This window comes from Euleptes europaea, chromosome 2 (genome assembly GCF_029931775.1).
Source record: "Euleptes europaea isolate rEulEur1 chromosome 2, rEulEur1.hap1, whole genome shotgun sequence".
In the NCBI taxonomy this organism is placed as follows: domain Eukaryota; kingdom Metazoa; phylum Chordata; class Lepidosauria; order Squamata; family Sphaerodactylidae; genus Euleptes; species Euleptes europaea.
In genome coordinates, this window is record NC_079313.1 from 140968349 (window position 1) to 140993385 (window position 25037).

The following is a 25037-nucleotide window of genomic DNA, read 5'->3' on the forward strand; positions in this document are numbered from 1 at the left end:
ACCACCCCCGCAAGAGCTTCTAAACTGGTGGCCTGAACTGCAAAAGAATCTCCACCTGACATCCAAGCAAAGTTAACTTTCAGTTTTACAATATCAAATCAAATCGGGGGGGGGGGGTGTCTGCAGGACCCAAGAGGCCCCAGCCAACACGGAACGCAACTCAACCATTTCCTGGCATGGCCAACTTGCGGGCAACCAACATCTGCGGGAAGGCTCCCCAGGGAAAAGCTTGGGCACACAAGGCGTTGGCATGACACATAGCTCTGTGCGCAAGAGTGGACTTCCACCCAAGGCTCAACCAGCAGAGTCCCTCAAGGGATCTGAAAGTCTGGAATGAGAACAGCCCAGCAGCCTGACACGGAAGGTGCCGGGCGGCCGAGGCGGGCCTGGGAGAAGGGGCCAAAGCGGCTCCAGCCCCAGCAGGGGTGGAAGACCACAGAACATTCTTCTTCGCCTTCTCCACCTCCGCCTGGGCGAGAACAGGGTGGCAGAGGTGTGTGTGTATGTGTGTGTGTGTGAGAGAGAGAGAGAGACATGCACAATCGAGGACATCAGGAATGGCGGAAGGAGACAGTCTGAGCTGGCATCAGTAATGCCGCTGGTAGGAGCCCATGGGCTGCTGGGCAGGAGGCACTGCCCGCATCTGGCCCACTGTCTGGCTCACCAGGTGGGAGAGGGCCGGGCCACTCTGGATCAACGTGTCCAGGGCCTTCTGCACACTGGGATTGTCAAAGTTGATCCCAGAGGAAGGTGCTGCCCGCTGGGCTGACGCGTTGCCCGGGGCAGGCGGCCGGTTCTGGTACAGCGGCTGGGACTGTGGAGCTGCCGCCCGGGGGCCGGCATTCCTGGCAGGGCCCGGATGGTTTGGAAACTGGGGGCCCTGGCCTTGGGCCCGCTGCTGGGACTGGCCTAAGCCGGCGGAACTGAGCTGCGCAGCCCGGCTTGGTGCGCCAGAGCTGGGCGGAAAGCTTTGACTCTGAGTGCCGCCCATGGCGGAGCTGCTGTTGGCGGCAGCAGCTGCGGCGGCAGCGGCCGCCCCACTGTTAAAGAGACTCAGGATCTTGGCCTGCAGCTCCTGCTGGGAATTCGAAGCCACTGTGGCCGAGGCGGGCTGTGGCAGAGGCTGGGCGCTCTGATGAGCCTGGGAGCTTGGCAGGTTGGCTGGGGTGGACAGCGAGGACCCCGACGATGCCCCAAGGGTTTGCCTGGGAAGGGAAGCTGTGGAAAGAGAAGAGAGAGGCACAGTGAGGATCGTGCGGATGCGCCTGCAGGCAGAGCAAGTGGCTCCTTCACCCCAGAAGCCCAGCTCAGGCACGGACAGCCATTCTCTCTACAAATGCAGGAGAGGAAGGATGAGGGAGAGGGTGGCACAAACCTCCTGCGTAAAAGTAAACAGAAGTCTTGTGGCAGACAGCAGCCGAGAACTCACCGGACAGAGGATCCGTGCTGGCTCGCAGCTGCCGCTCCTTGCGCTCTCGCAGGTAGTTAATGATCTTGTCGGTCTCTTCTGCGGTCAAATAGCGGTTATCCGCCAGCAAGTTGAGGAGAGACTGGATGCCTGGCGGGTGGCTCCCTCGGGCCCCCTCCTCAACAGGTGAGGGGCGCTCTCGCTCCTGCAGAATGGTCTCGTCAGCCATCTTGGCAGCTTGCCGCGCTATCTCTTCGCGCTCCTTCTCCCGGATCTCAGTCTTGTAGCGCTCGTAGTTCCTGGCCACGAGGACCATGGCATCCGCCTGAGGCATGTTGCGGTGCTCTGCGGCAAGCAAGGAAAGCAGCAGCATCACAGCCGGGCGGCTCAGGGGCGGCGGCCCCCGGCTGGGGCAAGGGCCCCACTGCCCAGGAGCTTCTCCCTGCTAATTGGAAGGGCTCCAGGCCTCTGTACAGGAGCTAGCTGGGCACCCTACTCTTCCCTGACTGACAGAAGCTGCCCTGTAAGTAAGCTCAACCTAAAGACCCCCCTTAGGGCCAAAGAGCCCAGGGCAAATCCTTCCTCTGCAGGCCAGAGTTCTTGATGCTTTCTGCCAATCCTGCTGCCCAGAAGGCTCTCAAAAACACATAAGAGCATAAGAAAAGCCCTGCTGGATCAGACCAAGGCCCATCAAGTCCAGCAGATCACACAGCGGCCAACCAGGTGCCTCTAGGAAGCCCACAAACAAGACGAGTGCAGCAGCACCATCCTGCCTGTGTTCCACAGCACCTAAGATAATAGGCATGCTCCTCTGATCCTGGAGAGAATATGTATGAACCATGACTAGTATCCATTTTGACTAGCAGCCATGAATAGCCCTATCCTCCATTAACATGTCCACTCCCCTCTTAAACCCTTCATAGGTTAGCAGCCATCACCATATCCTGGAGCAGGGAGTTCCACTATTTAACTATGTGTTGGTGAAGAAATACTTCCCTTTATCTGTTTTGAATCTCTCACCCTCCAGCTTCAGCAGATGACCCAGAGTTCTACTATTATGAGGGAGAAAAGCCCCTCCCTGTCCACTCTCTCCATACCACACATATTTTAATAGACCTCTATCACGTCTCCCCTTAACCACCTTCTTTCCGAGCTAAACAGCCCTAAGTATTTTAATCTCTCCTCATAGGGCAGTTGTTCTAGCCCCGTGATCATTTTGGTTGCTCTTTTCTGCACCTTCTCAAGCTCTGTAATATCCATTTTTTAGGTGTGGTGACCAGAACTGCACACAGTATTCCAAGTGTGGTCTCATCATAGATTTGTACAAGGGCAGTAGGATAGCAGCAGTTTTATTCTCTATTCCTCGTCTAATTATGGCCAGCATGGAATTTGCCTTTTTTACAGCAGCCGCACACTGGGTTGACATCTTCATTGAGCTATCAACTACAACCCCAAGATCCCTTTCTTGGTCCGTCGCTGCCAGCACAGATCCCATCAGTGTATATGTGAAGTTGGGATTTTTTGCCCCAATATTCATCACTTTGCACTTACTCACATTGAACCTCAATTGCCATTTTAATGCCCATTCCTCCAGTTTGAAGAGATCCTTTTGGAGCTCTTCATAGGCTGATTTTATTTTAACCACCCTAAATAATTTGGTGTCTAAAAGCCTAAACTTTTCACAAGGCAGTGTTTGCGCATCTCTCAAAGGGAGCTCCAGCTTACAAAAGTTTCTGCTGGGATAATGTCTGTCAGCTTTTGATGCGCCCCCGGGGCTCCTGTTGAATGCATTTAAACATAAACACCACCATTTGTGTCTAAACCCAAAGGCTTCAGCTCCGGTGGGCACCACTGCCTGTGATGAGCTCTGAGGAAGGAAGCAGTCTCACTGGACTTCCTGCCCCTGGTTCAATGACTGTGTGAAGAGCGCAGCAGCAGGGACTGAAAACTGTGAGACGGAAACAGCAGGTGCGCTGGGCCCTCCTAAGCATTTAGTGCAACAGTGCGCACATTTCCGAGTGCTCCACACCCAAAGAAGCAAGAAGCAGATCCTCCGGCTTTGAACGAGCTTGGCAGGCACCACACCCCCGTGCTCTGCCACACAAAAGCGCACACTGGGCTTCTGACCCCGTGGTGCAGAACACGCCCTGGAGGGGAAGCCACAGCCCCCCCTCCACACACACACACACACAAAGGTGCTGTTCAGCCTGTCCTACCTTGCGGTGTGCCGAACATGATGTTGACCGTGCAAGAGTGGTGGACTTGGTGCTGCTGGGTGATGACAATGGCGAAAGGAGACCCCCCTCGGCTCACATCGTCCAGCGCCTGCTGCAGAGACATCTCCGAGTTGAGGAAGATGAGGTCTACCATCATGCCAAGGTCTCGCACCTTCCGCCCCACGGACTCCGCATAGTCCCTGGGTGAAAGAGCAGCCATCACACATGAGAACGGAGCCATCCTTGCAAACAGCGAGCTGCTGTTCGAGCAGCAATGGCCCGAGGCATGGCCTCCCTGCACGGGGCCAAATGGACAGTGGCAGAAAACCCTGGGCCCCGCTCTTCGAGAAGAGACACACGCCAGGACTGCCCACTTCCCCACAAGGACCAAGAAAGCAACAACAACAGAGGGGAGAGAAGACAGACCACAAGGCCGGCCTCTCAAGGCACCGCCTGCTCATCCCACCTCACCAGCTCTTACTTGGTCTGTTTGTTGACCACAATCACAGAACAGTCCACAGGCCGCTCCGCATCAATGCGCCGCTTGATGTCCTCGAAGAACTGGCGGTACAGATCCTCCCGGCGCCGTTCCTCTCGCTTCATGCGCTCTGAGGGGAAAAGCCGCTGGAGAATGCCTGGTCTGCCTCCCTCCCTTTTCTTCCCTAGCTGGACCCCCCACCCCTCCATCCTGGAAAGGAGACCGGGGGTCCATCCAGCACTGACCTTCAGCACTCAGGGGGGGCCTGTCCAAGTGGTAACGGTCAAAGTACGGGTCATCCCTCCGTCGGTAATAGTCCTCGCTGCGTGCGTAGCGATCATAGCCCTCCTCTCGCCTGCAGGGCAGGGAACAGCCACTTGTTGCCATTCACATGCATTCCACCCCCGTGCCATTTTGCTGGAACACCCTAACGGTACTCCACCCCTCCCTGTGGCTAAGCGATACCTGGGTGGAGGCTCCCGGCCATCCCTGTAGCGCTCATACAGTGGCTCGCGGGATTCTCTCAAGTCCCGGGGGTCCCTCAGGTCTCTGGGGTCTCTCAGCTCTTGAGGGTCTCGGAAGTCTCTGGGATCTCTCTGGTCTCTGGCATCACGCATGTCTCTCCCTCGAAGGTCTCGCACATCCCTGGAATCTCGGCCATTTCTGCCATCTCTGGGTTCTCTCCGTGGACTGCCCCGCACAGGAGAGCGCTCGCGCCTCGCGTCTCTCTCTCCGAATCCATAGTTCTCTCTAAAACAAGCATCAAGAAAACCCTTTTAGACAGATAAGAGCTGTCTGTGGAGTCATTCTTAGCTGGTTGCCTGGGACCCGCTCCGGTCTCCCAGCAAAAAAACTAGAAACACCCAAGAGGTGCCCGGATGCATGTGCGCTCATGTTCCAGAAAACAAAGCGGTTTGGGTTTCATTCTCAGTGATAAAACCTGAGTCTAGGATTGCAGCACTTCAGGCTGTGGATGAAGGCGGCTCCCAGGGCTAAATGCTACTCCATGGCAAAAACGCTCCCCACAGACAATGCTGTCACTTCAGGGACAAGTCTAGAAGTGCTGCTGGAAGATAATGGCACTGACCAAGGAGGGAGAAAACAGGAGCCGTGGCCGTTCCAGGTGGCATTTCACTCCCACAAGAGGAGCAGATCTGCTGCTCAGAGGTGCTAACAGACCCCCTTCTGTCTCTTCTGTGGCCTGCCTGTTTAATGTGCTCTGGCTGGGGTGCCGCCTGCACCCTTGCTGGAGAAGCAAGAACCAGCCGCAGCTATTCAGGGTGTTCTGTGTTGGGTCCTCCACTGGATCTGCCTTTGAAGATGGCTTAAGATGGCTTGCAAACTTTCATTGACCAAGAAGGCTGAGCGAGAGGACCGGCTGGCAAAAACCAGCAAGAAGGGGCCACATCTGGGACACTGTGGCCCCAGGGCCAGAGTGTCCAAAGGAGCACTTGCTCCCGTACAACTCTCCCCGGCATACTGTACGTGCTCCCACTGCTGGAGTGAAAGTGGACAGCTGCTAGAGACAGGGCTTCTTCTATGGTGGCTCCTCAAAGATGAAATTCTTTCCCTGCACCTACTGCCAGCACCGATTCTTTGGAAGTACCTCAAGAAATTTCCAAGGCTGTTAACTAGGGATAATTTTTTGACCTTTACCTGAAACCACTGGGGTCTTGTTTTAACCTCACTGTTCCATTGCTCGCTGTTAAGAACTGCAGAATGATTGTCTTTGCTCTTACCTTGGCAGGATGTGATTTCATTTTAATGCATTGCGAGCAGCCTAGGGAACCTCCAGTTAAAAGCATGTGGCACATTTTAAAGAGCGGTGGATTTTTTTATGGAGGGGAGTTGAGACATGTAAGCCCCCACCTCCAAGTCTGAAGCAGGATAACCAAGGCAAATCTGAAACGGCAAGAAAGATCTGGGGTGTTTCATAAGGGCAGTAACTGTGAGAACCCGCGCCCTACGGGGGCTTTTCTAGACAACGGCTCACAAAAGTGTTTCCAACTCTGCAATGCCAGCGTGAAGTGAGCCTGTGTGCAAGAGGCTTCTGCCGTGTTCACTGCCGAGCTGGTCTGCAGACTCTTCAGGGGAACTAGTCTTCCAGCCACCGTCATGGCTGTGTATAACCCAGACAGTTACTCAATATGAGACCTGAGCCCCAAAGGAAATGTGTCCCTACAGGAAGTGGCTGGTGGACACACAGAATCATGGGATGGGGCTGTGTGAGCGCTTAGGACTTTGCACCACTCGCATGCTGTTCCCGTGAGCTCGTGAGTGGGAAGTCCTGAATCTCCGAAAGACGTACAGAACCCTTCCTTCCACAACGCCTGGAGAAGTCAGGAGGAACAGAACGGTTGCAGCAAACTCTTCTGGTGCCCCCTCCCCCAACTCTGCCCCAGAAGGACACCCGCTGAACTGGCACCCTTGTGTCGCAGCCCACCCCAGCAGGGAGTCCCCTGCCCACTCTGGCTCAGTTGAGCCTCCACCAGCAAAGAGATCCAGGGCGATAACAAGGAAAAGATTTCTCAGCTCTTGTCAGGCACACATTCTGAACTCAGCAGGTGCTCGGGGTGGGGGTGGGGATAACAGGAATGGTTTATTTTCTTTTCTAGCCCTTCTTTCCCCCAGGTTCGGCGTGGCTCAGGTCCATGTTCCGAATTCATACAAAGGGCAGCAGAGAGCTACAGAAAAAGAAAGGGAACACCCAACCTACTGCCTGAAGAATCGTCAGAAACTGGAGGGGGGGGGGGAATAAGCATTGTACCTCATTGCATGGGCTGCAATGATTGGATGGTGGCTGTCCAAATGCCCACAGCTGCATCCCACCAATGAGTCTGCAGTGCGAGACCTCAGACAGGAGGCAACCACCAGCCTGCCTCCACTTTCCTCTTATACGTCTGGCTGCAGACCCCTCCCCCAGCAATGCAACGCCCTGACACCCGCTTGCGCTCTGGCCACAGCACTGGGGCAATGCAATGCTCTGGTAACCGCTCGCGCTATGGCCGTGGGCATCAAGAATGATGCTGTGGCATCCGCTGGCGCTTTGACCACTGGCACCCCCGGCAACGCCCAAGCTCCTGACAGCAGAAGCGGAAGCCAGGCATGGGGCTTGTGCACAGCTCTGCACTAATGCCAGCAGAAGAACCCGTGTGTACCTGATGGGTACACACGGTGACGCAGCGCCAGCAAGAGACAGGAAAATCCTCTTGCGCAGGAGATGCCAAGGCCCTGTGCTCAGGGCCCCGCAGCTTCAAGGAAAGGGCTCGCCTGTCCCAGAGAAAGCACTTCCCTGCAGCCTCTGCCCTTGGAGGCAACAGCCGTTGCCACCGTCTCTCTCCTCTTTGGTTCAGCCCGAAGGACACTCGACTCTAGGGCTTCCTCCAGGGATGCTCCAGAGTCACACAGGCAGCGGCGGCAGCGCTCCCCTTCCCCAAACGGTGGTGAGCTCTGAAGGCACTCCAGGGCAAACATGGCTTGCCTTCTGCTGCCGAGGGGGCTGCCAGCAGCAGGGAACAAAGAATCCCACCGGGATCCATTTCCAAGGAGAAGATCCGACATTAGCAGAGGCAGGTGCGGTTCTGCCCTCAGCCCAACCTTCCTAGGGGAACCGGCTGCTTCACAGTACTTTACCTTCGTGCTGGGCTGGACCTTGAGGGAGGCTTATTCATATTTCTTCTTTCCGCTGCTTTATTAATATCTGAAAAGAATAATCAACCCGTCTGTTCAATGCTATGGAACAAAGAAAAGATCATCAGCATATTGAAAAGAAAGCATCGAAGTACAAACACCGGCAGACAGAGCAAGGAAAGGCACTCCACAAGGCACTTGGACAACCTTTATTACATCAACAGCAATAGTACAGCGCAGTCGTTTGCCGAAGAATTCCTCCAGGAAGTAGTCGTCCGCTGATGGCCACAACTCTGCCCCAGATGTACAGGCTCTCTCCTGGCACCAGCCCTGTTCTCAAAACGAGTCAGGCTGGCATTGATTGGGCTCCCAACACCACATCCGCTTGGCATTCAACTGCGGAGCAGAAAGAGAACCCCAAAAAAATGGGCACAGAAGCTGCGCCACCCAGTCAAAGCACCTTCAGGCCACTACGATGGAGAACCTGGAAACCCTTTTGCCCACCAAAAGAAGCCCCCACAAACGTTTGGCTCGGAACTGCAATGCCACAGAATAGCTACGCATGTCCCCAGTTACAGAAATGTCTGTCAAGTAATCATATGAATTTTAATAAACCTGCGCAGATGTGCCTACAAATAAAATCTGAAGGAAAAAAGCACACTCTATTCTGAGTAGCTAGCAACCATCGCCACCAGCGCTCTCTCCAACGAGGCATTCGTTCCATCTCTAGCGAGAGGGGAGAAGCAAAAACCTCTTCAGAGAGGGACACTCACCCCCTCTGGCTTTTCTAAACACCTCATCTTAAAATTAACCCCCCCCCCAAAAAAAAGAGCCGCTTAATTGGGGGACCCGTTTTAATCAAAGGGTCTTTAATTATTCACATTATCTAGCCAGTTGTAGAAGACCTATTAAAGACCAAGTCTAAACTTCTTGTCAGGTTTCTTCTTCCACACTCTAATGACTTTGAGCTGTCATTCAGACCCGCAAAAGAGACTTTATTAAACAGCAGGTGAAAAAGCAGCAGGGCCAGGAAGTAGAGAGCTTGCCTATTCGCCTGAGACAAGAGTGTTCTGTCGGCTGCACCTTTGTTCTAATGTAAAACCACCGCTATCGTTTGGTGGGGGCGGGCGGAGAGGGGAACGGGAACAACATGCAAAAATGAACAATTGCAGGCAGATGTCTATACAAGACAATAACTTGAAACCACCTCTTTTTTCGCTTTGAAAGTAGGAATATTTTGATTTGGAAGGAAAACCATTCAATTTGTTCAAGCGGCACTCATTCTGGGAGCGTAAAAGGGCCTGGTTAGAAGTTATTCATTGCTTTCTTTTAGAAGATGAAAAACACGTGACTGCCCAGTGGGTGAACACAGGAACATATAAATAGGAGTCCACGCTATTAATATTATTCCAATAATACAAGGAGCTTGTCCAGACAAAACCTTGCATGACACAATTAGTTCATTCCTTCAAATGCCCCTGTTTTTCTTCTATCGCAACTACCTCCAACACGGAAAATAGGCATACTTACTACCCGTGTTGAGACAGAGAAATCTTTGCAGGTACCAGTAAGTCTGTATTAACTGTCTGCATATTTGCAAAGTATCAGGAAGCAATCAGAATCAGTTCTATGGGTGGGATCCCATCTAAAATGTCCACGTTCAGAAGCACAACTTTCTCACTCAGCACAAAACACCCTTTGAAATATGTCGTTCCTGGATGACTGGGGGGGGGGCAGAAGCCACTTGAGGGGGGAAGTGCAGGACTGCCATGAAGGGGGGGCAAAAATCGGGGGGGGGGGAAGAAACCCACATGCATGGATTTTTTCCCAGAGGGATGCAACCCAATTATAACTTTTCCCAAAAAAACCTGTTCTTGCAGAGGTGGGTGTGACATCATCATTTTCTCTGCTGGATACTTCCAGTACTTTAGGTTTGGCAGATTATATTTAGATCAGCCCAGAGAGCGATACCAGTGACAAAATGGTTTAATGTTCTGCAAGGGAATCTCAGTATAGACAGCTGATGATCTTTACTCATGAGTGATCCGGCCTTCTGCCACAGGCTTCCACGTGTGAAATGCGGACCAGATCAGGAACTGCACCCGCCCACCAGACATCAGCGCCAACATGACCTCCTTGCACTTCGTTACTTCAATGAGCTGCATGTGCAAAATACGTATTTGTATGTGCATCCACCACCACCACCACCCCACACACACACTCGTGTCACACACAAATGAATCACAAAAGGGCAACTGAAGTTGGACTGGGGCACTGAAATCCTGCCAGTTTCACTTTGTGTTTTGCCGTTAAGTCACAGTTGACTTATGGTAGCCCCACAGGGATTCATGGCAAGAGACGGTGCCTCTCTGTCATGCCCCTGGTATTCCTTGGAGGTCTCCCATCCAAATACTAGCCAGGGTCAGGGCTGAGTGTGTGACTGGCCTAAGGCCACCCAGCAAGCTTCCAGGGCCAGTTTCACTAGGAAAGATTTAAATGCCCACGAGGCTCTTTCAGCAACAGTGACAGAATTCAGAAAAGCCGCCACCCAACCACCTCACAAAATCATCTGCATTGAATTTCCTGCATTGTGCTTGGGGTTGGACTAGATGACCCTGATGGTCCCTTCCAACTCTATGATTCTATGATTCCTCTGACTTCTTTAATAGGACACATAACTCACTCCCTGCTTTCCTCTAAGTAAATAAAAGCAATCCATCATTACTTCCAAATTACCATCACAGGGTATAGCAGTTAGCATTTACCAAACATTTAGAAGGTACAGGCATGAACAGCTGGAGCTGTGGTGGTCCAATACAAATTTCCTTTGACCAGCAAGGACCCACTGCCTAAAAGCCCACGGCTGGAGCCGACCACCCCTTGCAGGACAGGGGGTTCGCAGAGGGTACGGCCGCCAGGACTTCTGTAGCACAAGGAACGTGTTTCTTGGGTACTGAATACAGCTGGCTGTTCTAAGCCATGCACTTTATGATTTTATTTTAAAAGAAAAGTAGAGGGTGTAACTCTATCAAATATATGTGCCAGCTGGGCAGGGTTCAATCTTTGGAAGTCAATGGAAGACTCTACCGAGACAGGCCTGTAACATCTGCACTCAGCACTACCCAAAAATCATGCGTTGTGCTCTTCAAAGGAATAATGTTGCAACTTTGCTCCGATCTGCTGCCGTCGTCAATTCTCTTCGTGCTTCCTTGTGTGTCCATGGTGTCATTCCCAGTCAACATTCAATAAGGCACTCTGGCTTTGCCCGGGAATTCAAGGCTTTGGAATCCACTCTTGGAAGCATTTCCCACCCATTGGTTTAACACACTGTGATGATTTGTAGTCAGGGCAATCCTATATGGTCTGAACCAGTGCAGCTCTCCAGAGATCATTCCGGGGGCCAAAAGTGCATTTTGCCGAACTGGCAGATGGCTCGACTCCATAATGAAACGGTAGAAAGACACCCCCCCCCCCCGCCGCCACACTGACATGCAAGTGCTTTCTGTGCCACCTCAATTGCTGGTTTGGTGCAACTGTTTCTGCATCATTCACTTGTACTGTGGTTCAGGTGCCATTCTGGTAGAGAATGCAGATGTTTAAAATGCCTAATATACACACTACCTACAAGATGCAAGGAGAATGGTGCAGTCTGCACGAATAGAATGCCTGCTTTCTTGCAACCCAAAAGCATTTTTGTCTTCTGTGGGAAATTGTAGGCAAGTTTTCATTAAAACGTAGTAAAACCAGAATCAGAACTGTCCTCAGAGACTGGGTCTGAACTACAGGCTGCCAATTGTGAGAATACGGGGTGCCAGAAGAAAGTAGTCACAGGCTTCTTCTCCACTTACGTAAACACACACTAAAACATGTCATTTTATTGCTTAACGTCCCCACACCACGAGATCCTCTACGTTTTAAGAGCTTCCTCGAGTTCATTGCCCATGAAATATTTTGTACCTTCAAACTGTTCACACCTCTTTGCAGCATTATGGTGGCCAAACCACCAACAGAAGTGTCAACCATGATACTTTGTGAAATGACCCTGATCAAGATCTTGCCGAAAACTGAAATACCGGGATCAGCATGGCTACCCTGCATTACTTATGGACTTCCTGAAAAACCGACTTTTCCATAATACCACTTTAATTGAGAAATGTTCTGTCCTCAGACATACAACCTCTACCAGTGAACTCCACAAGGACGTCCAACTGCCTGGCCTCCTGCACCTTGTGACATCTGGAATTCTACTGAAGTTATGTTGGCAACACTTCAGCTGGCCAGTTAGCCAGAGACCACCAAAGCCCAAATTTTCATGCCTTCACATGGCAGCTATTTCTTCAAAGGCTCTTCAAAGGAGCACCTGAGACCACTCTTCAGAATCCTTGAAAACATGGTCCAGCATTCTCTCTCTTGAGTGAAGACTCTCGCAAAGGGTGAACGTGCTTCCCCACAATCCTTCCGATTCTGAGGTGGTTTCTTTGGTTAACTGTTTCCAGCATGGGACGGTGTCTTCAAGTACACATTCTGGAGCCACTGCAAGCCAAAAGTTGGCTTTTCAGCAGCGGATGAGCATAATGGTCCACAGAGAATTTAAAAATGAAGTCCACTGGAGGACAGTTGTTTTGCCTACATCGCAGAAAGCATAACTACTAATTCAGGTAGCATTTGAACACAAAAACATCTGAACGCGGACACACCAAAAGGTAGCACTAGTACTGACGGACACAGGACCAGGGCAAAAAACACTCTCAGAGACCACCAATGTCTACAATTTCATTTATTGAGCAGCTCATGAGGGAGCATTCAAACATTACTCTTATTTTCAGGGTCCACCCGACTCCATCCCACCAATTTACCATTGTCCAAGAGGCAAGATCTGCTGGGGGGGGGGGCATAAATCCAGTATCCAAACCAAGTACAGTGCTCATCTGTGTTGAAGGGCAAAAAGCAATCAACTACCTTTCTTTAATGTCAAGATGAAGCATGGCACTGTGAATACAGTGATGTGGACAACCATTTCAGACAAGAGTCTTCAGAACTGGTACACACACCCTGCAATGTGGGAAGCTCACAGGCAAAGAAAGGGGCGCAGGGTGAAGGTCACATAATTATGGATGTAATGCCCCAATATGGAAAACTGGGAAGTCTGGAGAGTAACTGAAAAGACACCCTGTTCAACTGCTTTTCTTTCAAAGTGATCAGTGGCAGAATTTCAAGCAATGTTTAAAAGAGCCAGCAGTTTTTCAGTAAGGATTCTGCGTGGGAAAAGCCCCTGCGCCAGCCTTATTCTAATCAATGCCACATGCCCTCACATACCCATGGCTAAAAGCCAGTTGTAGGGAACGGAGTGTATCCAAAGTAAAATAGTCCAAAACACTAAAGCTATGACACCAAAACAAGGATGGACGCTTTCAAGTACTCCAGAACTCTTAATCAGGCTAATCTTTTTTTTTTTTAAGTGTGTGTAGGGAGGAGAAAAAGCTCGTGTTTCAAGCCATAGTCTTAAGACCCCATATTGCTAAAAGGAGGGTATTTACCTCTCAGCTGAGGTGGCTCAGGGTATAAACTTTACAACAATCCATTAGTTACCTTATACAGGACTGCCATCTCCCTTTAGAAAATTGTTTTTTTCATGATATTAGTGACATCCAGCTTTACTTGGGCATACAATTGTAGATGTGGAGACTAAAAAATAACCCAAGGAGGGGACATTTTTTTCCAAGGACTTTTTTTTCCAATTTTTCCAACAGAGACTTGTGAAATTTTGAGGTTTAAAAAAACACTCGTGAAATATTTTCTCTTTCAAAATGAGTGAAATCCTTCCTAAGACAAGGTTTTTCACACTCAAATGTAGAACATGATAAAGTCTGAGGACTTTTGGAAGCACTGGAAAAAAACCTGATTTGTTTGCCTTTTGGATTGAGCAAAATGAAAGATATTTTTATTCAAAATGTGTAGGATACAGCTGCAGCTTTGGATGATAATTCTTATGTACATTGTGGACGTCTTCCTACTGGGACCTTATGAGGGTTTTTGTGCGCACTCTTTTTACCCTAGAATTTGTTTTCTTCCTTCAGCTTTTACTTTGTCATACCTCTCAGATAACAAAAATTAAGTTACATGTGCTATGGTAGAATAGGGTGCAACTTGCAACTTCTTCTCAAATAATGGGCATACTTGCAATTTTCTTATAGAAAATGAAGACATACTTTTAAATAAATAAATTCCACACATCCAAAATAGCACACATTGTCAAAGACAATTAAGTTATAAATGATGCATTTTATTAAATCTGCAGAAGTAGTTTAGAATTGAGAGGAAAATATTGCTTATATTTCTATTTTTTCCAAAATTTCCCTTATTTTTTCTATAAAAGAGAAGGTCTTTTTTCTTGTGGCTCCAATACCACCCTGCTTTTTATTCGGCGCCACACTCGTGGTTTCGACTTTCAGCCCTTGATAACAGCTTCTCCAGACAATAAACAGTTGCTTAGCGCTCCTCTGTGTCGCCTGCCCAAAACAGGTACGCCTAACTGACCTCAGACTCAAGAGACACACCTTCTCACGTCACCTGATTTTTGTGAAATGCCTTCCTTCTGTTCATGGTTTACAAGTGGTCTGCAAAGTTTGGGAACTACAGAAGCAATCCACTTGTGAAGCAGAAGGCTTCGCTATCTTTCCCCACTGATCCCCAAAGTCACGCTCCCCAAGGAGAGAAGTGCCCAAGGCTCTCCACGAGCAGCAAAGGAATGCCCACGTGCACCAAATACAAGGAATCAGCATTCACCTTTATCAGCCGTGTGTCACTGGCTCCAACCTTCCTCTTCTGCAGAGAGGCACAATAGCCGAGGCTCTCTCGTTTTAACATTATGACTAATTGTTTTGAGGGCATATTTAATTCCAAAATTGCTACAGTGCGAACTTATTGCTCAAAACTAACTAAAGCATCCTAATCAGCCCATTAAACTGCAAAGGATAATTAATTTTAGGAGATATACAAAAGCATAATGATACACCCTCAGCAAGCGCACAGCACACGCACAAACACACACACACCCAGCACACACACTATCCAATCTCGGCAGCAGAGGAAGCAGGAAAAGAAATTAATCTTTCCTGCTCACTGGGGCCAACAACACAATCAGAGCAGATTTCAGGGCAGGCTGATTTCATAACTGCTACTGAGATTCTCTAGTATTCTCTGGAACAAAAATATAAATACTCCTACTACTATACTTGATGGGATTTTTTGTCCCAATGTACAGCATCTTACACTTATGGACACTGAAATTCATTTTCCACGTTGTCGACCACTCACTCAAGTTGCAGAGATCCTCCTGGAGCTCTTCACAGTCATCCTTGGTTTTCACCACCCTGAATAACTTTGTCATCTGCAAACTTGGCCACTACACTACTCACATGCAGATCATTTATGAACAAATTTAATAGCTTTGGTCCCAATACCAATCCGTGTGGGACCTGACTGCTTCCTTCTCTCCATTGAGAACTGTCAGTTTATTCCTACTCTTGTCATTTAACCAATTTTTAACTCATAAGAGGACCTGTCCTCTTATCCCATAACTGCTAAGTTCACTCAGGAATCTTTGGTGAGGTACTTTGTCAAAAGCCTTGTGAAAGTCCAAGTATATAATATCTGCCAGGTCACCACTGTCTGCATGCTTCTTCACTTTCTCAAAGACAGGACTTCCCTTTGCAGAAGCCAGGCTGATTTTCCCTCAGCAGGCTTTGCTCCTCTCTGTGCCTAAGAATTCTACCTTTGATTACAGCTGCTACTAATTTGCCTGGGGCAGACATTAGGCTGACAGGCCTGTAGTTTCCTGGTTCCCCTCTGGACCCCTTATTAAAAACTGGTGTAACATTTGCTACCCTCCAGTCTTCTGGTACAGTGGCTGAATGGAATGACAGGTTATGAGGGTCTACCTTCATAAACATCTACCTCGGAAAGCTTTGATCTCTATATGATTTACATAAATGATAGAAAATGGGTAGTCTAATTCAATGCAAGCTTAGTTGGAAGAAAGTTCCACACTTTGCTTCAGATTTCTGCAATTCAAATCCCACTGCATTGTTTACTGGATGCCCCATCCTCTTGATTGTATTGACTTACTCTGTATAATCTGCCTTGAGTCTCAGTGAAGAAAGGTGGATTGTAAAGAACTTACATAAAGTAAATGCTGCTAAGGATGTAGCAAAGGGAAGAGTCTCACTGGGGCAGAGGCATCAGATTTGTGCCCACAACTGTACAAATTATGGACTGACAGAGACAGCAACGATCGCAACAAGAAAGCAACCCTTGCGATCTTCTCTTGTGCAGTCTTCAAGAAACTGAGATCTGCGATAATCCCATGAAGCACTGTGCGCAGCCACCTCTACAAGTGACCAGGCAAACATTCACACCAACACCAAGATCTGCCTCAATTCTGCTGGACCACGGCAGCTGCAGGGTGACCCTCTGTTTTACATGGAACCCTACCGGTCTGAAACGATTCATCTCTACTGACAATTACAGAACGGTTCCAGACAAACTGCTACTGTTGCCACAACAGGGATACACGCAGGGGCATCTGAGCTCAGAAAAGAGAAGCAGGGACAATAACAGGGCAAGCCATAAACAAGTATTCCTACATTTGGTTGGAATCAGTCAAATTGTAAAGCTCTCCGAGAAGAATCGTCCTCTTTATTTAAAGCATTTTTGAAGAAATTTGACTTAAGGCATCTCTTTGAAATCATCCCGGGAACGGAAAGTTTGCCAGCTGGGCAGACGCATTACTTTGCTCTCTTCCTCTCTGAATTACAAAGCCCCAGTCGATGCCATCTTCAAAACGGAATGCAGACTTAGCAGGTGCCTGCTTCCCAGCTTCCTCTTCAACAGCACTCTCACGCAGACACACCAAAACCGCTATTAAAAAGTCAGCACCACTTCATAACTCAACGTGTGCAGAGATCTGTGTGTCTTTGGCTGTATTATATTTTTTAAAACTCAGTAACTGATAACAGGTAAGAATAAAAGAAGAGCCCTGCTGATCAGACCGACATGCTGGGAGCGATCCTAGTTTGACTGAGGCTATTAGTATGTGAAAACCTTAAGAGCCCCAGGCCAAGATGCCTTGTTCTGGTTGTCCCCTGAATCTGGAGTTCTCAACCAGACCCATGCCTTAAGGGCCATGTCCGGAAGGGAATAGTACTCCTCTACGTAGAGAGACTGATTATTACACCTCAATTTGTTGGTTCATCCCTTTCAAAGGAATGTTTCTTTCCTTCTTTACCTCATCATGAGGGGCAAGAGGGGGAAGGGAGCATACTGCGCCACATGGAAGGAATGGGTGCATAAAGGGACAAACGTCTGGACCTTTATCCATGGAACTGGCCTTGATAAGAGTGAGGTCCCATCCTTATGTTTTCCTGATTAGAAGTCCTTGAAGGAGGTGCTTGGGGGAGAACCCTGCATTCCCATAATGAAACTGTAACCCCTTCTCTAGGGCATTTATACAGTCTCCGTAATCAGACCAATGAGGGTTCATCCGGTCCAGCATCCTGTCTCTCACAGCAAATCAGATCAGCTGGAGGGCCAAACAAACAAGGCACAGAGGTCTTCCGCTGATGTTGACAATTCAAACTGAGATGGGGGGGGGGGTGATATTTGGGGTAAAACAGACTGGCCACTGGGGCTAAATGAGTAGGAGAAAATAGACATTTCTTTAATAAGAGCAGAAAGTTTACCGTTCTTCTAAACACATGCAATCTTTCTAAGTTACATATGGGGTTTGACTCCAGTTATGAACAGTTTCTGAGATGTTATTTTGGGTAAAGACCCCTCCCTCTTCCACAGGCCCAAATAACAAGTAACGTGGGGGGGGGGGTGAGTCAAAGGTTTTCTTTGCAAGTTCCCCCACTTCTCCCCAAAAAACTGATCTGTTTTAAATACGGCTACTCTGCAACTTGAAGGCACTTTACACACACACACACTGCCAGCTCTGCTATTTTAAATCGTTACTGATTTGAAAAGTCATTTGCTTTATACCTTATAGCAAAACAATGATTACTGTAAAATTAGAAGATCAATTTGGTGTAGGCGTTATGAATGTCAGGGCGAGATGCGCAGGTAACGGTTGAGAACAAAATAATGTGGCATGGAGTTGTGGTCTGTGGGTCTACACTAAGGTGTATAGCTCCTACTGTCTGTTGTTGTAAGTAGGATCCTATCATATGTTTTTTGCATCACATTAATACTTTCATTTCAGTTCTGTTTATATTTCTTGTGGTTCCAGATTTCTACAATCTAAATCCTTTTGGATGTCCGTTAATTGTGTTGTCCTACGCTGTGCACTTCCAGTAATAAAGGCGGACTACCAGTAAATAAAATGAAGAACTGGGTCTGCTGCTGAGCTCCTTTGGAGAGCTTCCCCAGTGAAAACACCCGAGGCAGGTTGCTTGTTCTCCGCCCGGGGCAGGACCCGCCCCTTTGTATCCCTGACAGTGTGCTCTGAGTGCTTCGTGCCCATGTTTTGTGGCCCAGTCTGGCTCCCTGTTAGTTGTGTGTTCTCTACGCTCCTTTATTACGCTCTTTCAAATTCTCTGGAGTCTCAAGGACTTTAACAAAGATGTAGACAAGCTGGAACGTGTCCCGAGGAGGGCAACAAAGATGGTGAGGGGTCTGGAGACCAAGTCCTATGAGGAAAGGTTGAAGGAGCTGGGTATGTTTAGCCTGGAGAGGAGAAGACTGAGAGGGGACATGATAACCCTCTTCAAGGACCTGAAGGGCTGCCATAGAGAAGAGGGTGCCAAGTTGTTTTCTGTTGCCCCAGAAGGTCGGATCAGAACCAACGGGTTGAAATTAAATCAAAAGAGTTTCCGTCTAGACATCAGGAAGCATTTTCTAACAGTTAGAGCACTTCCTCAGTGGAACGAGGCTTCCCGGGAGGTGGTGGGCTCTCCTTCCCTGGAGGTTTTTCAGCAAGGGCTAGAGGGCCATCTGTCAGCAATGCTGATTCTGTGACCTTAGGCAGATGCTGAGAGGGAGGGCACCTTGGCCATCTTCTGGGCATGGAGTAGTGGGTCACTGGAGGTGTGGGGGGTGGAGATAGTTGTGAATTCCCTGCATTGTGCAAGGGGTTGGACTAGATGACCCTGGTGGTCCCTTCCATGATTTTATGAAATAAAATGCATTAAAAAAAAAAAAACCAAGGCAAAGCAAACCGCGGCAAGACGCTGTGAAGCCAGAGGCGGGCCTCAGGCCACAGGAGGACGGGGCCGTGCACGTGCGGGGCACCGACCCCCGGAGGAGGAAGAGGGCAAGGCCGGTGGCGGGAGCCCCGCGGAGGAGAGGCCCGGCGGCGCTGCTGGGTCCCGGCCGAGTCTCCCGCCCAGGGGCCGCGGGGGGAGCTTCGGCTGCTCCCCCGCCCCACCGAGGCTGGGCAGAGGGGCGCTTTTTCCCGCGGCGAGGGGCGCGGGCAGGAGGGCCGGCCTCTCAGTCGGGGTGGGGGGAGCGCCCACGTGGGTCCCTCCCCCCCCCCACGTGGGGGGACGGGAGCGGTCCGGGGAAGCGGCACCCTGCGCATGACGAGGGACGAGTGGGCGTGGCGCCACGCAGCGCGTGCGCAGACTCGGACGCGCGCGCGCGGCCTCCCCTCCCTTCCCCCCCGGCCCTGACGCGTCGCTGAGGGAGCGCCCCCCCCCGCCCGGCCGTCTGTCCGTCCCCCCCCCCGGGCTTACCGCGCTCACCGGGGCCGGCGGGGTCCTCCGAGGGGGGCGGAGGCGGCAGCAGTCGAGGGGGGGGCCTCTCGCGCTCCTGGCGGCTGAAGGCGGCGCGGCCTGGTCCGACGACGCTCCCACCAACGGTTCCGCCGTGACGCGGCTTCCGGCGCGCGCCCGTCGAATGGGAGCGGCGGCTCCGCCCCCCCCCCCGCCTGCCCGGGCTGCGGCGCCGCCAGGAGCCCTCTAGAGGGCGCTGCTGCTGCCTGTGCTGCCGCGCGGAATCCTGCGGGGGGGTGGGGGGACCTGCGGGCAGGGGCGTGGCGGCGGGGGGGGGTCGACCCCGGGGTGGGAAATACCTGGCCGGGGGGGGGAGGTGCAAAGACCCCGCCGGGCCGCCCCCCACGGCCCCCCCTGCTCCCGGAGAGGCGGGAGGAGTGTGTTCAGGGCAGAGGTTCCCAAACTTTTCGGGCCGCCGCCCCCCCCCTCGGTTCCACAAACTTAACTCCCAGCGCCCCCTTACCCTACCCTATAAAAAGCATCATTCAAAATAGGGATCTGCATGACTCCCTCAATAAGATAACAACACAATCAGAACAGTAGCAATTAGTTGCACCTCTATCCACAAACAAATTAAAACTTTTTTTTAGTCAAAATTTATTCAACAAAATGTACGAACTTGATACCCAGCGGTACCAGCTCTTCACAATCTGGGGGGAAATCCTGATCGTGTCCACCCAATTTGCCAGCATGGTGCCATCGCTTGATCTATTGTAGTGAACAACACAGTTGAAGGGGCCCACCTCCAGCGCCCCACCCCCCTGCTGCCCCCTTGCCTCTTAGTGCCCCCCTAGGTAATCCCACCACTCCCCAGGGGGTGGTACTGCCCTCTTTGGGAACCACTGGTCCTCTCTGCTGGGGAGGAGGCGGCGTCATGCCGGGAGGCCTCGGAGCCCGGGCCCGCACCTCCTCTGCTCCGCCGCCGCTGCCTGCAGGGCAGGCGGGGCTCTCCTTCCCCAGCGGGGCAGGTCGAGCTCCTTCCGTGGCCGGGAGCATCGCTGTTTCTCGCTGCAGAGCCGTAACACCTTTGGCAGGACCTGCCTAAATCTTGGCCAAGAACAATCCCCACCCTGAAGGCGTTTCCTTCTCTTTCTTTCTATAATTCTCCTTGTTCTTAGGCCAAGGTGTGGAACAATATAAAACTTATATAAGACCCCTATCTAAAAACACCTGTGGCTCAGTGGCAGAGCATCTGCTTGGCATGCATAGGGTTGCCAACCTCCAGGCACTAGCAAATCAAAAACAAGGGCACCTCCGTGCCTATACCATGAGGTTTGGAAATTAGCACGGGAAAAGTGGTACAAAGAAGCACACAGACGGGGTACAAAGTAGCAAATATATAATAGGTGACAATAATAAGAAAGACAAAAACAAGTGTACAACATAGATTCTTAACTACTAAGTTGCTAAATATATACAAAGATACAAGGTAAGTATGAAGTAATTTTTTGGTGCAAAGCAGGAGGCAAAAGTCCTCTTCTGGATTTCAATGATAACCAGTTCCCATACTTGTATCCCATTGGGAACTGGTTTACATTGCTGCTGTAGAAGATTGAATTGAACAGACTACTTTTCCATGTAATTGATTTACTTCAAAATGGATGACATGATATGGGGCTGAAGAAAAGAATGTGAAACGGCCGTCTCCCATTTCTTGGATTTATACCTGTAATTGGATATCCTAAAGGTACTGGTTCTGGCCGTGCGCCTGCCCCGATGCAGCGGGGCTTTCCGGCTTCTGCGGCCGCCCTTGGCAACTCCGGGGTATGCTACGGGGAGGTGCAGCGCCCCCCTCCCGGGCCTTTTTCTGCATGCCCCCCCACCGACAGGGAGGGCGGGGAGGGGTCCTGGGGCGCGGCGCCCGTCCTGCGCCGGGGGTCTCGGGGAGCTCCGGGCTGCAGGCGCCGCCTGCTCGGGGGAGGGGGGCGCGGCCGCTGCCCGGCTGGAGCTTCCCAGCCGCCGCGTCACGGGAGCTGCCCCGGAAAGCCCCGCCCGGCTCCCCCGAGGCCCCGGCCGCCCCCCCCCCCCCGGGCAGGGCGTGGGCGGGCGCGGAGGCCGGCTCTCACTTCCCCTGCCCGGCGGGCCGGCGGCCCTCCCAAGGCCCCAGCTCCAGCCGCCGGGCCCGGGACATCCCGGAGGAGCCCCGCAGCAGCAGCACCACCACCACCACCACCACACCGGCGACAGCGGCCAGACCTGGGGGGCAGGAGATGTCCGGAGTCCGGCCCGCCCCGCCCCGCATGGGGCTGCCTCCACGGGCCTCCTGGACTGCTGCTGGTCTGCTGCAGACCAACAGCAGGGCCACCCTGGGAAACTAGCCGAACCCGCAGGTTGCCTCTTCGGCCTGCAGGGCTGGCAGCCCCCCCTCCCCCCCTCCCCCCCTCCCCGCGGAGCTCAGCCGACTCTCACAGCGAAAGTCATGAGCGCTGGAGGGAGGAGGAGGAGGAGGAGGAGGAGGAGAAGATCCCCTTTGAGTCACCTTTCCGAAAGACCCCAAGGGCGGGCCTTTTCCGCCACCCCTTTGGAGAAGGAGCAACCAGGCCTGGGCGCCCCCCCCCCTTGAGAGGCAGGCCAAGGAGCGACCAGTTGTCCCCACAGGCTCGGGCCACCGTCGGCCCTCGAGGCCCCCAGCCTCCCTGACCAGTTCCTCCTCCTCCTCGGGTGAGAACCGCCAGCGGCTTCCCAGAGAAGCACTCCGTGGGGCACGGCAGGGCGACCCTGGCACAGCCGGGAAGGAAAAGCAGCCCCACACATGTGCCCCCCCCCAGGTTCTGCTCCCTGGCCCCACAGCTGCAGGAGGAGGCTGTGGACAGCTGGCCGCTGTGGCCACTGCTCCAGCCCAGAAGGAAGAGCCTGGCGGACGAGGGGCGGCGGGGACAGCCCCCCTGCCCGCCACCAGCTTCCCTGCCTCCTGCCAGGGCACGAAGGAAGCTGGCCGGGTTTTTCCCAGGCTGCCCTCCACAAGCATGGCGGGGGGGGGGGGGAGAAGGCCGCTGCCTCCAGTCATCTGAGGAATGCTGGGAACTCCCTCGGCCAGGCAGCAAAATTCCTCCCCCTCCCCACTTCCCCTTTTGCTGTCAGTGCAGTTGGGGGCATTCCTTGCTGAGGGCCTGGGGGGGAGGGGGGCTTTTCCCACTGATTTCCCCAGGCAGAAATGTGCCTGCCAACCACACGAAGTCTCTGTCACCAGCAAGAGCAGACAACAACACACCCCACAACCTTCCAATGCAAAACTAAATCCGAAGAGTTTCCGTCTAGACATGAGGAAGACCTTCCTGACAGAGCGGTTCCTCGGTGGAACAGGCTTCCTCGGGAGGTGGCGGGCTCTCCTTCCCTGGAGGTTTTAAAGCAGAGGCTAGATGGCCATCTGACAGCAAGGCTGATTCTGTGAACTTAGGCAGATCCTGAGAGGGAGGGCAGGAAGGGTTGGGTCAGTGTTTGGCTCTTACATGCCCAGGGAAATGCTGACTGCAGGCAGGAATTTCCTCCAGGCCAGATTGGCCCAGGGATCCTGGAGGTTTTTTGCCTTCCTCTGGGCATAGAGCAGGGGTGACTGGGGGTGGGGGGAGCTAGTTGTGAATTTCCAATATTGTGTATGGGGTTGAACTAAATGACATTTGAGGTCCCTTCCAGCGCTATGTTTCCATGTTTTATGTCCCCTTGTCTCCTGGGGCAGCCCATTCTCAGTCGTCCCATCAGATGAACCCTGATTACAACTGAGTGACAGCATTTTGAAGTAATTGTAATTTCCACGTGGTCTTCCAAGGTCAGCCCCACACAGGGCATGTTACTGAAGTCCAGCACTGAAGCTTGTGGTGGAAAGTGCCATAAAATTGCAGCTGACGTAAGGCAAAACATGTTCAGAGGTGGCTTCTTGCCACTGTCTGCTGGACACTTCCAGTACTTTAGGTTTGGTACCCACCCACCGGACCTCAGCACCAACATGACCTCCTTGCACTTCATTACTTCAATGAGCTGCACATGCAAAATACGTATTTCTATGTGCATCCACCCCCCACCCACCCACCCACCCCCCACACACATACTCCTGTCACACACAAATGAATCGCAAAAGGGCAACTGAAGTTGGACTGGGGCACTGAAATCCTGCCAGTTTCACTTTGGGCAAAAACACATGGTCGCTTTATCCTCCCATCCAAGTTCACTCTGCTTCCAAGATTGGGCTAGCCTGGACCAGCCAGGTGAGGGCAAATAATAGTGTGCCATGGAGTCCACAACCAACTCATGACAACCCCAATCCCAGGTTATTCCAGCCAAGAGAGGACCAGAGGTGGTTTGCCATGGCCTGCCTCTGCGTAGCAACCCTGGACTTCCTTGCTGGTCTCCCATCCAAGGTCTTAACTAGGGCTGGCCATGCTGAGCATCTGATGAGATGGGGCTGGCTTGGGCCAGCCAGGTGTAACTTGAAGTTACAGATAATTAAATATAGAGCAGGGTGTCACCAGCACATTGACTACACCCTGCTCCAGCGTGGTGTAGTGGTTAAGAGTGGTGGACTCTAATCTGGTGAACTGGGGTTGTTTTCCCTGCTCCTCCACATGACACCTGCTGGGTGACCTTGGGCCAGTCACAGTTCTCTCCCAACTCCCTCAGCCCCACCTACCTCACAAGGTGTCTGTTGGGGGGAGAGGAAAGGAAGGAAATTGTAAGCCGCTTTGAGACTCCTTAAAGGTAGAGAAAACTGGGGTATAAAAACCAGCTCTTCATCTTCTTATTATCGAAAGCTCCAGATAATTTTGTTCAGCAGCATGACAAACAGCAGAGGGGATAGAATTGACCCTTGTGGCACTCCATGAGGCATGTCAAAGATGGCTGACTCCTGGAAGTATGCCGTTTCGACTAATGGAAAAACACGGAGGGTCCAGCAAGCTGAAGACTGCTGAAAGGCCCAACCACACCAAGAGGGTGGACTGGCCGGTTTTCAATAAAGAGGGTTCCCCCCCCCGTGTGTTCTAAGTGGTGTGGTGTCAGTCCCAAGCCCAGGCTTGACGGCCAGTTGCAAAGGATGAGAGGCAGATGTTTCACCCCCAAAGCCCTGGTGTTGCTTGGTCAACACATGCTCTAGCCCTTCTCCTAAAAAAGGCTAGCTAAAGATTGGCCCTGAATTGGCCACATCTTCCAGGGCTCACAAAGAATCCTTAGCCAAGGTCTTGCAGAGGGGCCTTCAGAGGCTCACAGAAAGACCCCTCCCTCCCTTCCTCCCTCAGAGAGGTGCCCACAGTCTTCGCCAAGGCTCAGAAAGCCTTTGCCCGTCAGAATGGGCAGAATCGGCCACTCAGGGGCAGCTCTCACAGTCCCAAGGGTCTGGCAAGAGCACACCAGCGAGATCAGTCCAAAGCTATCCAGAGCAAAAAAGACCAGCAGCTGCTTCTGAAACTTTGGGTCCGGCATGGTGGCTCACCTCCCAAATGGTGGCCATTTTGTGGCTGGCTCCGCCTCCTGTGGCAGCCATTTTTGCGGCTGCACTCACCATGCTGTGTCGGAATTCCGAAGGTGCCCACTGGTTCAAAGAG

At 51.8% G+C, this 25037-nt stretch overlaps 1 protein-coding gene across 1 annotated transcript; it reads right to left on the reverse strand.

The window, feature by feature from the left end:
• Positions 1 to 586: 586 nt before the first annotated feature.
• Positions 587 to 19486, reverse strand: NCOA5 (nuclear receptor coactivator 5). Its single transcript, XM_056845657.1, has 8 exons — positions 19465 to 19486; positions 7736 to 7802; positions 4568 to 4852; positions 4348 to 4457; positions 4106 to 4232; positions 3625 to 3824; positions 1430 to 1753; positions 587 to 1218 (listed from the first exon to the last, which is right to left on the reverse strand). Exons 2-8 carry the CDS (start codon positions 7771 to 7773, stop codon positions 587 to 589), a joined length of 1716 nt encoding a protein of 571 aa, XP_056701635.1. The 5' UTR covers positions 7774 to 7802; positions 19465 to 19486.
• Positions 19487 to 25037: the final 5551 nt, after the last annotated feature.